Source organism: Chiloscyllium plagiosum, chromosome 45 (genome assembly GCF_004010195.1).
Source record: "Chiloscyllium plagiosum isolate BGI_BamShark_2017 chromosome 45, ASM401019v2, whole genome shotgun sequence".
Taxonomy (NCBI): Eukaryota; Metazoa; Chordata; class Chondrichthyes; order Orectolobiformes; family Hemiscylliidae; genus Chiloscyllium; species Chiloscyllium plagiosum.
In genome coordinates, this window is record NC_057754.1 from 4,988,908 (window position 1) to 5,003,077 (window position 14,170).

A 14,170-nucleotide genomic window follows, 5' to 3' on the forward strand; every position below is an offset into this window, starting at 1 on the left:
TGAAGAGATATTAGGGTTAATTATTTTGCGTCCAGTCTAGTTCTGAGTTTCTCCAGCAATTTCTGTTTTTGTGTGTTTCAGATCTCTAGCATCCACAGTTCTTTGTTTTAATTCAGTTTGGAAGATGGCACTTTGGGCATTGCCGGGGTACTGCATCAGGAGTATTACTTTGAATTGGGTATTCAAATACCACAGTCAAGGTTTAAGCCCATTATGGTCTTACTCAAAGGCCTAAAGCAAGCTGTTGAGATCACTAAACCAAGGGATTGATCCTAGAACCTTCTTGGTTACAAGTGAAGCATCTATATGTGGACACAATGGGAGAGATTAATTTGTTTCACTACTAATGTTACTGCAACGGCCCTTTACATAAAAGCATGGAAAATGAGACATTTTCTGTTTTTTAAAAGATTTAGAATCTTGTCAGTTCAAAGAAAAGTTAACCCAACATTTATTGTTCTGATTTAGTTTCTCTATCTCTCTCTATCTCTATCTCTAGCTATGGATAAATGAACGGATGCCACTGGCAACCTCAACAGATCATGGCAACAACCTGCCAACTGTGCAGCTACTCATTAAAAAGAACCAGGTAAGATGAGAACTAGATATGGGCCATCTAATTGTACATATGTTTTGACAGGGTGCTAAAAGAGTCTCTAAACAGCTGCTTCTATTCATGTGTTTTGGACTAATAGAGTGTCAAATACTAGCTGTAATGTGTCTTGTCTTGGAACCGTTTGACCAGCTGTTAGATAGAAACTCTACTGTACTATCTTTGCTCAGTGAAGCATTCAGATTACAATTATTCTCACCTTGCTATTAGTCAGAATTAAATGTCTAAGCTATTCTACTTTTCTGTTGCATCAGCCAGTCAGAATGTTAGAACTTGTTCACGAGGACAGAGCAAGTGTGATTTACATTAACTAATAATGAGAGACTGATATCAAGAGTATTGCAAGATGCAGATTCAGTCATTCACTCTTCTTCTTTGGGAAACGTAGAACAGTCCAGAATAGTACAGGCCCTTCGTCCCTTGATATCGTGCCGACCTTTTATCCTTCTCTAAGATCAAACTAACCAATATACTCTTCATTTTACTATCATCCATGTGCGTCATCTTAAAATTATGACCCCTCATGATAGCCATTTCCATCCTGGGAAAAAAATCTCTGACTGTCCACTCTATCTATGCTTCTCATCATCTTGTACACCTCTCGGCGTCCTTTGCCCTGCTTCCTCTGTTGTCCTGTTCGCTCCCCCTCCCCCCAGTCGAAGCAAAACACTCAGAGACACTGTTGTTTTACCTCCTTCATCTTTATTCCAGGCCCTGGTAGGAGTGAGAATGATCGCCCATGTGCACAGGGACATGAGTTCTCAGTTTCTCTGGAAGAGCAGTTTTTCACTGAGCTATATAGTCATTTTACAGGGAGGAGCATCCAGCTAAGGCAACATGCATATTGATTGGATGACGGTTACAATCAATGAGTGTCAATAGTAAAGTCATCTGCTGTTACACAATTAATAACGAGCTTCACATAATGAATACTTTTCACCTTATTAAGTGATGTTACATACTGAATGCTACCTCATATTGTTAAATGCTGTACTTAATTAATGCTTTTCCACCTTGTTAACCCATTATCCTTGCCTTCAGCACCACATTGTTAACTGTAGATGCTTATCTGATCTGAGTCATGCTCAGCTGAATCTCGTTTCACAAAACTCAGAACATAACTCTTTCCTGCCTGCTTATATCCTATACACGTTCTCAGCTCAACCTTTCTTTATAAGACATGCCCTCCAGTCCAGGCAGCATCCTGGTAAATCTCCTCTGCACACTCTCTAAAGCTTCCACATTCTTCCTGTGAGGCGAGCAGAACTGAACACAATATTTCAAGTGTAGTCTAACCAGAGCTTTATAGAGCTGCAGCATAACCTCGCGGCTCTTAAATTCAATCCTCCTGCTAATGAAAGCCAACACAGCATATGCCTTCTTAACAACCCTATCAACTTGGGTGGCAACTTTGAGGGATCTATGGATGTAGACTCCACAATCCCTCTGTCCCTCCACACCGCCAAGAGTCCTGCCTTTAACCTTGTAATCTACATTCAAATTCAACCTTCCAAAATGAATCACTTTGTACTTTTCCAGGTTGAACTTCATTGCCACTTATTTGCCCAGCTCTGCATCCTGTCAATCTCCTGTTGCAACCTATCACAGTCCTCCACACTATGCATTACTCCACTAATCTTCGTGTCATTGGCAAATTTACTAACCCATCCTTCCACTTCTTCATCGAAGTCATTTATAAAAATCACAAGGAGCAGTGGTCCCAGAACAGATCCCTGTGGAACACCACTAGTCACTGAGCTCCAGGCTGAATACTTTCCATCTGCTACCCCTCTCTGACTTCTATGGGCCAGCCAATTCTATATCCACACAGCCAAATTTCCCTGTATCCCATGCCTCCTTACTTTCTGAATGAGCCTACCATGGGGAACCTTATCAGACGCCTTGCTAAAATCAAAATACACCATATCCAGTGCTCTACCCTCATCAATGTGTTTTGTCACATCCTCAAAGAATTCATAAGGCTTGTGAGGCATGACTTGTCCCTCACAAAGCCATGCTGACTATCTCTAATCAAACTATGCTTTTCAAAATAATCATAAATCCCACCATCGACATTAAACTGGCAGGTCTGTAATTCCCAGGATTATCCCTATTCCCTTTCTTGAGCAAGGGAATAATATTTGCCACCCTCCAATCATCTGGTACTACTCCAATGGACAGTGAGGACATAAAGATCATCGCCAAACTTCTGCGTGTCTGCTGATAGTGTAGTAGCTATTAAGCAGCTACCATTTCAACTCCTATGATAGGTACATGGGTAAATGTAGGAATTGTAGAAAAGCAATAATGTGTTGAACAACTTTCTAGCTCAGGTATTCTGTTATCTGCCTTAATTGTCCACTCTCTACCGTGGTGTAGTGTTTACAGAATGCACAGCAGCAAGTCACCATGGAATCTTTTGACAACATCTCCAAAACTTGAAACTTCCAATATTTTGAAGGAATAGGGCAGTAGTTGCATGAATCAAATCCAGGTTCCCCTGTAAGTTACATCCTCATTTGAGACATCGATTGGCATTCCTTCATTGTAGCTGGCTCATGCTCCTGGAACTCCTTCTCTCTGCAGTACCTTCCCCACATGAAATGGCAGCTTTCAGATTTTAAAACAAAAAGCCATCGATGAATGTCATCTTGCCAGTGACTCCCATGTCCCAAAATGAATACAAAAGAAAACAAAAAATGTCTTATTGCTTATTGTCAGATTTGGTCCTTCTCTTGGTTAGATTGAAATGTAATAAGGATCATAACTTGAATATAATAAGCAGGAAGAAAATCAAACTCTTATATAAGCTCTGAACAACAATGTGGCAAGTTTTGCATTAGAACTAGCAAGAGTTAACAACATCAAGGTCGAAAACTGAGCTACTATGATATTTTCAGTACACTGTTGCTGCTACTCAGTTGGTAAGAATGAAGTTAGTCATTCAGAATATTGTTTTAACATAGTGATGTGATATCTATCCATGAATATATATGGTTAAGATAATTATGAGATAAAGACTCAATTAAGCAAAGTATTTTTTTAAAACATTCAACTTTGATCCTTAGACCCTACAGAAGGAGATTCAGGGTCACCAGCCTCGAATTGATGATATTGCAGACCGTGGGGAGACAATGGCCAAAGCAGGGCGCATAGATTCTGAGGTGCTGCGAGCCCGCCTGGGAGACCTACAGGAGGTGTGGAAGGCATTAATCGAGGAGACAGACAAACGCAGTGCCCGCCTGGAGGAGTCACAGAATGCTCAGCAGTTCTATTTTGATGCAGCTGAAGCTGAGGCATGGATGGGGGAGCAGGAACTTCATATGATGTCAGAAGAGAGGGCCAAGGTACTAAATAAGTATCATATTGGTTAAGAGATGGAGGAAAGTTTAGGCAGAGCAATTTGCAATAAAAAAGAACCATGTCTGAATTTTCTTTTTATAAGTAAAGTTTCTAACCTCCATGGAAACCAGCAAAATCAAGTTCCCTTCTCTGCTTCTTCATTATGTCGCCCACAGGTAGTGTTCTGAAATGGGTCTGTTTAAAGGAGCTGAGGTCTTAACTTTAGACCAGCGTGAAAATACACTGGTGATAGCAAAATTGAATGGCTTTCCCTGCTAACAACTAAATTGAAAATCTTGTGTCTAAATATGGGTCAGATAATGGGTGTTAGATTTGGAGTGGATAGTGGTGATGGTGTCTGAAAGTCCCCCTGAAAATATTAGATTATTTAATGAACCCCAGCAGTTAAGCTATGGTATATTCTAAATGTTTATATTAGTTTTGCAATCTCCTTTCTGTTTCAGCTTTCATACAAAATAGCATATCGTGCACTCAGTTTTCTGTTTTACAATGGTGTTGGATTTGTGAACTATTTAACTCTCTTTCACTATGTTGTTATGTCTGAAAAGGATGAACAGAGTGCAATGGCAATGGTAAAGAAGCACCAGGTGGTAGAGCAATCACTGGAGGATTATGCGCAGACAATTCACCAACTCTCCAACCTGAGCAGGAATCTAGTAACCGGCACTCATCCTGAGAGGTCAGTGTCAACATTATGGAATAGGCACTCCCTAAGGTGTTTCCAGTTAGGTGCTGGTGTACACTAGAAGTCCTGCTACAAATGGTCAAAAGCTGTCAGCATGCTGTTGAATATTAGCCTGTATCTTTTTCCCTCTCTATGAGGGGAGGGTGATAGTGGTGGTGTTGCCTTCAGGATGGAGTCCTAGAGGCTTATGTACCCTTTGATCTGCAGGTTCAGAGCACAAGCTCTTCACTGGTATTATTAGGGGTCTCTGTTGGGACCCCTAACAATTCTCACAATTGGGGTAAAAAAAACAACTGAGATGAGAGGCTCCAGAGTGCCCCTAAGCTGGCTTTTTTCAAATGGTAAAGTTGGGTTTTGTGTTATCTGGCTGGAGTCCTTGGGAATTCTAAACCTCTGATAAATTGAAGCTCAGCCATTATTCTTTCTCCTCTGTCCTTGAAATTCTTGAAACACAGCTATAGTTCTTTCCCTAATTTTTTTTTGTGGATTGTACAGCGACCGGATTACTCTAAGACAGTCGCAGGTGGATAAGTTGTACGCTGGATTGAAAGACCTGGCAGAGGAGAGACGGGAAAAGCTACAGGAGGGTTTACGGCTCTGCCAACTCAAACGGGAGGTAGATGACCTCGAGCAGTGGATTGCAGAACGGGAGATTGTGGCTGGTTCCCATGAGCTAGGCCAGGATTATGAACATGTCACTGTGAGTAATAGGGTGCCTTTATTTTTCCCCTCTTGCTAGTTATGGAAGGACAGTTTTCCTGTGACCCCTTCCCTTGCTGTTGTGGTTTAGCTTAAAATAGTGGTTAGGATTGACTTGAGATAACTTACGTTTTACAAAGTTTCCTCTTGACACTTATTTTACAAGATTGCAGAATCACAGTAGCATAATCTGATGTTTTTCCAACTTCTCCTCGACATCTTGCTCCTAAATTTCAAAACGCATCCATTCTTCAACGTACCGCACACAGATATCAGTAGTCCACTTGGTGTAATGTGCAACCATAAAAGGCATCTCTGTTATGCCCAGTTGTCCTCATCTCACATCTACTGTGCTGGAAATGCCTATTGGATTATGGAAAGAGTCAGAAACCTGACTGATTTTTATTCCTCTTCTAAATGTCAGAAGCAGTAAGACTATTTGTGATCCTTTCACTACTTTTCTAGCTTAGGAAAACTTCAAATCTTCTGGCTTGTGCATACTCAGTGGACAAAGTGGAATCCTTTCATTGAGTTTCTGTGCAACGTTCATAAATACGTAAATGGATGAACATCACAAGACCATATGACATAGGAGTGGAAATAAGGCCATTAGATCTATCGAGTCCACTCCGCCATTCAATCGTGGCTGATGGGTATTTCAACTCCATTTACCCGCACTCACCCCGTAGCCTTTAATTTCTTAAAAACCTCAGCTAACATAGCAGAGAAATCTTGTTCACATGTAGAGTTGTTTATTTACTGATATCGGCAGCTAGTATATCCATACGTGGGATGTTGACCGAGAGATAATAATAATTGGGCTTTATACTAATTTGCTAGGGAGAGAATTCAGTTGAAGGGAAATTTAATAAATCAAAAAGAAACTAGCTTCAGGCTAGTGAAGAGGTGAGCAATAATGAACATGTGACAGTAAGGGATAGAACACATATGCGGCAGGAATTAGAACCTAAGTAAATAATGATGGTAAAATGTCAACACTTAAGGCTCTTAATTTGAAAACACACAACATTTGTAGCAAGATAAATGGATTGACATAACAAAAATAAATTCATATCACTTTAAAGATATTACAGAGATTTGGTTACAGGGTGATCAAGACTGGGAACTCAATATTCAAGAGTATTCAAGGTTTCAGAAGAATAGGCTAAAAGGAACAAAATGCTGGGTAATGTTAGAAAAAAAGGAACATACAGGTGACCATTAAGTAGAAACTCAATTTGATTCACCATGTAAATACAGTGGCTGTAAGAGCAGGTCAGAACCTAGGAATACTGTGGTGAGTAACTCACCTCCTGCCTCCCAAAGCCTGTTCACCACCTACAAAGCACACGCCAGGAGTGTGATGGAATACTCACCATTCACCTGGATGAGTGTACTCAAGAAGCTTAACACCATCCAGATCAAAGATGCACACTTCATTAGCACCATATAAGCATCAACTCCCTCTACCACCAATGCTCAGTAGCAGCAGTGTATGTAATCGACAAGATGCACTGCAGAAATTAACCAAAAGTCCTCAGACAGCACAACCATTTCCATCTAGAAAGACAAGGACAGCAAATACAAGGGAATGCTACCTCTTGCAAGTTCCTCTCCGGGCCATTCACCATTCTGACTTGGAAATATTGACTTGAACCATTCCTTCAGTGTTGCTGGGTCACAGCCCTGGATCTCCCCTCAAATGGCATTGTAGGTCTACCTGCAGCACATGGACTGCAGCAGTTCAAGAAGGTAGTTCACCACCACCTTATCAAGAGTAACTAGAGACGAACAATAAACACTGGCCAGCCAGAATGGCCACGTCCCATGAAGGAATGAAAGAAGATCAGCTTGGTGCTGAGAAGTGATAAAGGTGCAACAGATTGTGATGTGAAATCAATTTAGATGGAAATAAGGAATAGCAAGGGAAGTGACTTCTCTGTGGGCCTCTATAGAGTTGCCTCACTTAGGACAAAGTGTAAACTGAGAAAAAGTGGAGTTATTGAAGGGGGGCACTATAATTGACATGGGTAATTTTAATCTTTTTATTGAATGAACAATCAGATGGGCATGGAAGACGAATTTAACCTACTTGGGAACAGGCTATTTTAGATCTAGTTATAGGCCATGGAATAGAATTAATGGGAGATCTTGTAATTAAAGATCCTCTCGGGGCTAGCAATCACAATGTGGTAAAATTTAAAATTCAGTTTGAGGAAGACTAACTCTGGTCTCAAACCAGTGACCTCAAGCTAAATAAGGGCAATTGTAGAGGTGGCCGAAAAAAAGTTGCCTAAAACTGGTGGGAAGATAAATTAAGACAAATGTCAGAGCAGTAGGGAATTAGTGAAAATGATGAGGCACCTCGATTGACAAGGCAGTCAAGGAAAGTATCCAATCAAAAATTAAGGCATTAAAAATAGGAAAATCTGTTGGTAGGTTAGAAGATTGAGATTGTTTTTTAAGAAATCTAGCAACAGTCATGATCCTGTTCATTGGCTTCCTCTTGCTCCTATTTCTTATGTTCTGCCATTCTTCATACAGATGTTGCGAGATAAATTTCGTGAGTTTGCTCGGGATACCAGTAACATTGGACAAGAGCGTGTGGACTCTGTGAATCACATGGCTGATGAGCAGATTGACTTGGGTCATTCTGAGAATGCCACCATTGCTGAGTGGAAGGATGGATTGAACGAGGCCTGGGCTGACCTGCTGGAGCTCATTGACACCCGGACGCAGATGTTGGCTGCTTCGTACGAGCTGCATAGCTTCTACCATGATGCTAGGGAGACGCTTGACCGCATTCAAGAGAAAGAAAAACAGCTGCCTGAGGAAGTTGGTCGTGACCTAAAGACAGTAGAGAGAATGCATCGGATGCACACTACATATGAACATGACATACAGGCGCTAAGCACACAGGTAAGTGCAGAAAATGCTTGCTCTTTTCATGACTTTGTTGTTTTTTGCCTCTCCTTCCTTCCTGTCTTGCCTGCTTTATTCTCACTTTTGTTCTTCTTTATCGTTCCTTTTTTCAGTATAATAATGTTTTTTCTTTTCAAGTACAAGCTATCTCTCTGTCAGTTTGCTACTTTTAAAAAGTTCTATTTCCACAGATTTTACAAGGGTGAAAAAGAAAAGGATTATGTAATTATGATGGCATATTGAAGGATGTCTTAAGCAACTTCTCTTGTAACCTTTATTCCTTCATTGCAAACTGTTTTTATTCATTGAGTCGTACAGCATGGACACTTTGGTTCAACCAGTCCATGCCAACGATAATCCCAAATTAAACGAATCTCATCTGCCTGTGCTTAGCCCATATCCCTCCGAACATTTCTTATTCCCGTACTTACCTAAATGTCTGTTAAATGTTGTAACTGTACCTGCAGCCACCACCTCCTCTGGAAGTTCATTGCACACATGAACCACACTGGAAAAAAAAAGTTTTGGATGTGAACATAGGAAGTATAGTTAGTAAGTTTGTAGATGACACCAAAATTGGAGGTGTAGTCAATAGCGAAGAAGGTTACTTCAGAGTACAAGAAGACCTTGATCAGTTGGGCCAAGGGGCCGAGGAGTGGCAGATGGAGCTTAATTTAGATAAATGTGAGGTGCTGTATTTTGGAAAGGCAAATCAGAGCAGGACTTATTCACTTAATGGGAAGGTCCTGGAGATCGTTGCTGAACAAAGAGTGCAGGTGCTTAGTTCCTTGAAAGTGGAGTAGCAGATAGTAGGATAGTGAAGAAGGTATTTGGTATGCTTTCCTTTATTGGACAGAGCATTGAGTATAGAAATTGAAATGTCATGTTGCGGCTGTGCAGGACAATTTTGGAATATTGTATGCAATTCTGGTTTCCTTCCTATCGGAAAGATGTTGTGAAACCTGAAAGGGTTCAGAAAATATTTATGAGGATGTTGCCAAGGTTGGAGGATTTGAGCTACAGGGAGATGCTAAATAGGCTGGGACTATTTTCCCTGGAGCATCGGAGGCTGAGGGGACCTTACAGAGGTTTATAAAATCATGAGGGACATGGATAGGGTAAATAGCCAAGGTCTTTTCGCTGGGGTGGGGGACTCCAGACCTAGAGGGCATAGTTTTAGGGTGAGAGGGGAAAGGTTTAAAAGGGACCTAAGGGGCAACTTTTTCACACAGAGAATGGCGCATGTATGGAATGAGCTGCCAGAGGAAGTGGTGGAGGCTGATACAATGACAACATTTAAAAGGCATCTGGATGGGTATATGAATATGAAGGATTTGTAGAGATATGGGCGAAGTGCTGGTAAATGGGACTAAATTAGGTTAGGGTATCTGCTCAGCATGGACGAGTTGGACCGAAGGATCTCTTTCTGTGCTGTACATCTCTGTGACTCTATGATTCCTTGTCTTTTTTAAATCTTTCTCCTTCTACCTTCAAGGTATGTGCCATAGTCTTGAAATCTCCCACTCTAGGGGAAAAAGCACCTGCTTTTCACCTTTCTATAGCATTCATGTTTTTATAAACCTCTGTACGGTCACCCAACAACCTCCTACACTCACTGAAAAATATTCCAGCCTATCCAGCCTCTCCTTATAACTCAAACCCTCCATTTGCAGCAACATCCTGGTAAATCTTTTCTGAACCTTAATAATATCCTTCCTTTAACAGGATGACCAAACTGGACACAGTACTCCAGAATCTCTCTATTCTATAACACTACCCAAAACCCTACTTTTAATTGTACAAGTTCAGCCCTTGTTTGTTTTACCAAAATGTAATACCACACATAATCCAAATTAAACTCCATCTGCCACTCTTCAGCCCAATTCATCAAGATTTCTTGTAATATTAGACAAACTTCTTTACTATCCACTATACCACCAATTTTGGTGTCACCCTGAAACTTGCTAACTATGCCTTCTCCATATTCTCATCTAAATCACTTATATAAATAATAAATAAAAGTGGACCCAGCACCAATCCTGTGGAACACTGCTAGTCACAGGCCTCCAGTTGAAAAACAGCCCTCTGTCATCACTGTGTCCTCTGCTGTTAAGCTAATTCTGTATCCAGTTGGCAAGTTCACCCTGAATCTCATCTGATCTAGTGACCTAACTTTACAGATTAGTCTACTGCTCTGCCTTCATCAATATTCTTGGTTACTTATTCAAAAAACTCAATCAAGTTTGTGAGACACGATTTCCCTCACTGAAAACCATGCTGACTATCCATAATCATTCCTTGTCTCTCCAAATACAAATAAGCCTTATTTTTCAGAATCGCTTCCAACAACTTACCCACCCCCAAAGTCAGACTTACACACCTATAGTTCCCAGGCTTCTTACATCCCTTTTTAAACAAAGGCACAATATTAGCCACTCTCTTCAGTCACCCAGCACTTCATCCATGATTTAGATGATACAAATATTTCTGCAAGAGGCCCTGCAGTTTCCTTCCCAACTTCCCACAACATTCTGGGATACACTAGATCAGGAGATTTTCCACCTTTTATATTTTCTAAGATCTCTAGCACTTCCTCTTCTGTAATCTGATCTGTTTTCAAAACATTGATTTTTAAAAAAATATTCTTTCATGGGATGTGGGCATCACTAGAAAGCATAATATTTGTTGCCAATCCCTAATTGTCCTTAAACTAAGTAACTTACTGTACCACTTCAGAGGACATTTAAGAGTCAGCCACATTGCTGTGGATCTGAAGTCACATATAGGCCATACTGTGTAAGGTTTGCAAATTTCATTGCCTAAAGGACATGTAGATGGGTGTCTATGGTAATTGATGCTCGTTGTCATGGTGATTAGCTTTAAGGTTTTATTAATTATTAATTGAGTTTGTATTTCCCCAGCGGCTGTGGTAGGATTTCAACCAAAGGCCCCCGGTATTAGTCTGAGACTCTGGATCACTAGACAGTGACATTACCGTAATAGTTCTGAGGAAGTGTCACTCAACCCGAAATATTAACTCTGATTTCTCTCCACAGATGCTACCAGATCTGTTGAGCTTTTCCAGCAATTTCTGTTTTTGTTTCTGATTTACAGCATCTGCCATTCTTTTGGTTTTTACATTACCAAGACACTTCTGTCTTTGCCCCCATTGAAGCTAATAACCAAGTTGTTGCTGTAGTTTTCTCTGTAACTAGTTTCTTTGTATAACACAGGTGAAGCAGGTCCAAGATGATGCTGCCAGGCTGCGGTCGGCCTATGCTGGCGAGAAGGCTGAGGACATACAGCGACATGAGGATACTGTTGTGGAGGCATGGAATGCCCTCCTTAATGCCAGCAAAGGACGCAAACAACTTCTATCAGACACAGTTGAAAAATTCCGCTTCTTTAATCTTGTACGGGCCCTGATGCTGTGGATGGATGACGTCAACAGACAAATGGATACCCAGGAGAAACCGAGGTAGTCTTACTAACAGCTGTATTCAAGGGAAGGGTGCATAGCTTAAGTTTCTTTTGGAAAATCAGGCTGTGAGCTCCCAACGTGAGAGAAGGGATTTATTTGGTGAGATTAGAATCAGGCTTTTCGGTCCATGTGCCGTTGGCTACGTTTTGCGATTCTCTTGCTCCTTTGATGCTGCCTGACCTGCTGTGTTTTTCCAGCAACACATTTTTCGGCTCTGACCTCCAGCATCTGCAGTCCTCACTTTCTCCCATCTGATCAGCATATCCATCTATTCCTGTCTTCCTCGTATGTTTGTCGAGCTGCCCCTTCCAGGCATCTGTGCTGTTCACCTCAGCCTCTCCATGTAGTAATAGTTCTTCATTAAGTTTAATTTTGTACATGAATTTGGTCACCTTGGTTTAACTCAAGTGGTTGCAGTGTAGTCTTTTTTAAGACTACACTGTTGTGCTTTGAGCCCCAGCCCAGAAAAATACCTCATGGTGTCAACAGACACTCTCAATATGATACTCAGAAAGTGCTGCCTTTCTTCAATGATCATTAAAATGAAAGCCCTGTCCAGCTACGTTGGTGGAAGCGAAAGATACCTTGGCAATATTTGAATAACGATGAGCTGAGATATCAAAACACTGTTTTTCACTCACCAAGGACTGTTTTTTGCATTACATGAACCCGGAAGGTGCTGCAGTCAGCCATTAGTTGGTTGTGACACAATAGGGCTAAAAAAGCTATGGAGATAATTCCATTTGCTATCCTGTGAGAAAATGAATCACTAAAAAAGAAGAAAGCCAGGCATCATGGTGGCTCAGTGGTTAGCATTGCGACCTCACACTGCCAGGTACCCAGGTTCTATTCCACCTTCATTTGACTGTCTGTCTAGAGTTTGTGGCATTCTCCCCTTGCCTGTGTGGGTTTCTTCTGGGTGCTCTGGTTTCCTCCCATGGTCCAAAGATGTACAGATTAGGTGGATTGGCGATGCTCAATTGTCCATAATGTCCAGGATTGTGCAGTTTAGGTGGATTGGCCATGGTAAAAAATTACAAGGATATGGTAAGGGGTTAAGTCTCGGTGGTACAGTCTTCGGACAGTTGGAGTGGATTAGATGGGTCGAATTGCCTGCTTCCATGCTGTTGGGATTCAGTGAAAGCCAGTTTTTTTGTGCAGGTGAAGGTCTGTTGAGCCCTTGAAAGGGAAAGGCAATCGACAGTCTGCAAGATATAAGTTGCAGCAAGAAAGTTACAGTTAAGGAATGGGGATGGGATGAATGTCATCATGGAAGTTACCATGGTTTGAAGATAGACCAAAACCAGGGAGTACCTCCCCTCCTGCTGGCAAGGTCAGTAGGAATAACCACCTCTGTTTTAGGGATAACACCTTCGGTGGTTAAAATGATGGCTCAATGCCTATTTTGTCTAACTGAATCTTTAACCTGTTCGGTTGCAGGGATGTTTCTTCAGCAGATCTGACCATCAAGAATCATCAGGGGATCAAGTCCGAAATTGATGCCCGGGATGACAGCTTTACTGCAAGCATTGAAATGGGCAATGCCCTTCTGGCCAAGAACCACTATGCTTCAGACGAGGTACTGTTTTCCAAGGTTGTGAGGTTGGGGTGTTTATTTCTTTGATTTTTGTTCTCATCATTATTCCACTTGTGTAGTTACGATGGAAACAAATGACAACAGTTATACAGCATAACAGAATCCTGGAGGCTGTACTGATATATCTGATAATAGACTGCTTACTGTTAGTCATGCCTGAATTAATGCACACATCATGAACGCAAACTTTAAAATAATATTTGCTTCCCTCAAGCAAGAAGCAATTTCTTTTCTACTGCAGTGTGAAAACTAAAGGTCATAGAGAAAGAAATTAATTTAATGCAAATGACCATTGTGAGTTCAAGACAACGTTGTTCAGGGTTCTTTTTCCTGTTCTGTTAGATTGCAGAGAAGTTGGCCCAGCTCCAGGAAAGGAGGAGAGAAATCAATAATAAATGGAAGGAAAAGGAAGACTGGTTGCAGCTGGGTGAGAATACTGAACCATGTACTTGAAGTCATCAGTAGGAAATATCTGCCACAGATTGACACACACATATCTTGTCACATAGTCTGTACACTGTTGTGTTTATTGAAGAACGATTATTCTACAGTGCAAAAATGCCTGTAATCTTGAACTAAACCCAGAAACTATGCATGAAACTATCCTGTTACCTTTGGGGAGAGAGCAGGATGTCAACAAGACTAATCCAGAATGAGATGTGAAAGTCTTCCCTGTTTCCAGGCTATAAGACCCCTGAGAGAAATAAGTTAGTATAGCCTCAGCTTAGTTCCAGTTGAGGACATAAAACTGTTTTCAGTTTTCTTTTCAATTTCATAGATTTCCGCAGAATACAAGGCAAGAAACACAAA

At 41.1% G+C, this 14,170-nt stretch overlaps 2 protein-coding genes across 5 annotated transcripts in view; one reads left to right on the plus strand and one right to left on the minus strand.

Annotated features, from left to right (window-relative positions):
* Positions 1–14,170, plus strand: part of LOC122543854 (spectrin beta chain, non-erythrocytic 1-like) — a 301,600-nt gene that overhangs the window by 268,740 nt on the left and 18,690 nt on the right. For all 4 annotated transcript variants that reach the window (XM_043682689.1, XM_043682692.1, XM_043682691.1 and 1 more), the window contains 8 exons: positions 500–589; positions 3,682–3,960; positions 4,525–4,655; positions 5,157–5,361; positions 7,905–8,279; positions 11,516–11,760; positions 13,204–13,342; positions 13,703–13,787. In XM_043682689.1, coding sequence (XP_043538624.1) covers positions 500–589; positions 3,682–3,960; positions 4,525–4,655; positions 5,157–5,361; positions 7,905–8,279; positions 11,516–11,760; positions 13,204–13,342; positions 13,703–13,787 — 1,549 coding nt within the window. The remainder of the gene's footprint in view (positions 1–499; positions 590–3,681; positions 3,961–4,524; positions 4,656–5,156; positions 5,362–7,904; positions 8,280–11,515; positions 11,761–13,203; positions 13,343–13,702; positions 13,788–14,170) is intronic.
* Positions 1–14,170, minus strand: part of LOC122543855 (RNA-binding protein 4-like) — a 199,806-nt gene that overhangs the window by 73,453 nt on the left and 112,183 nt on the right. The gene's annotated exons all lie outside the window — the stretch shown is intronic.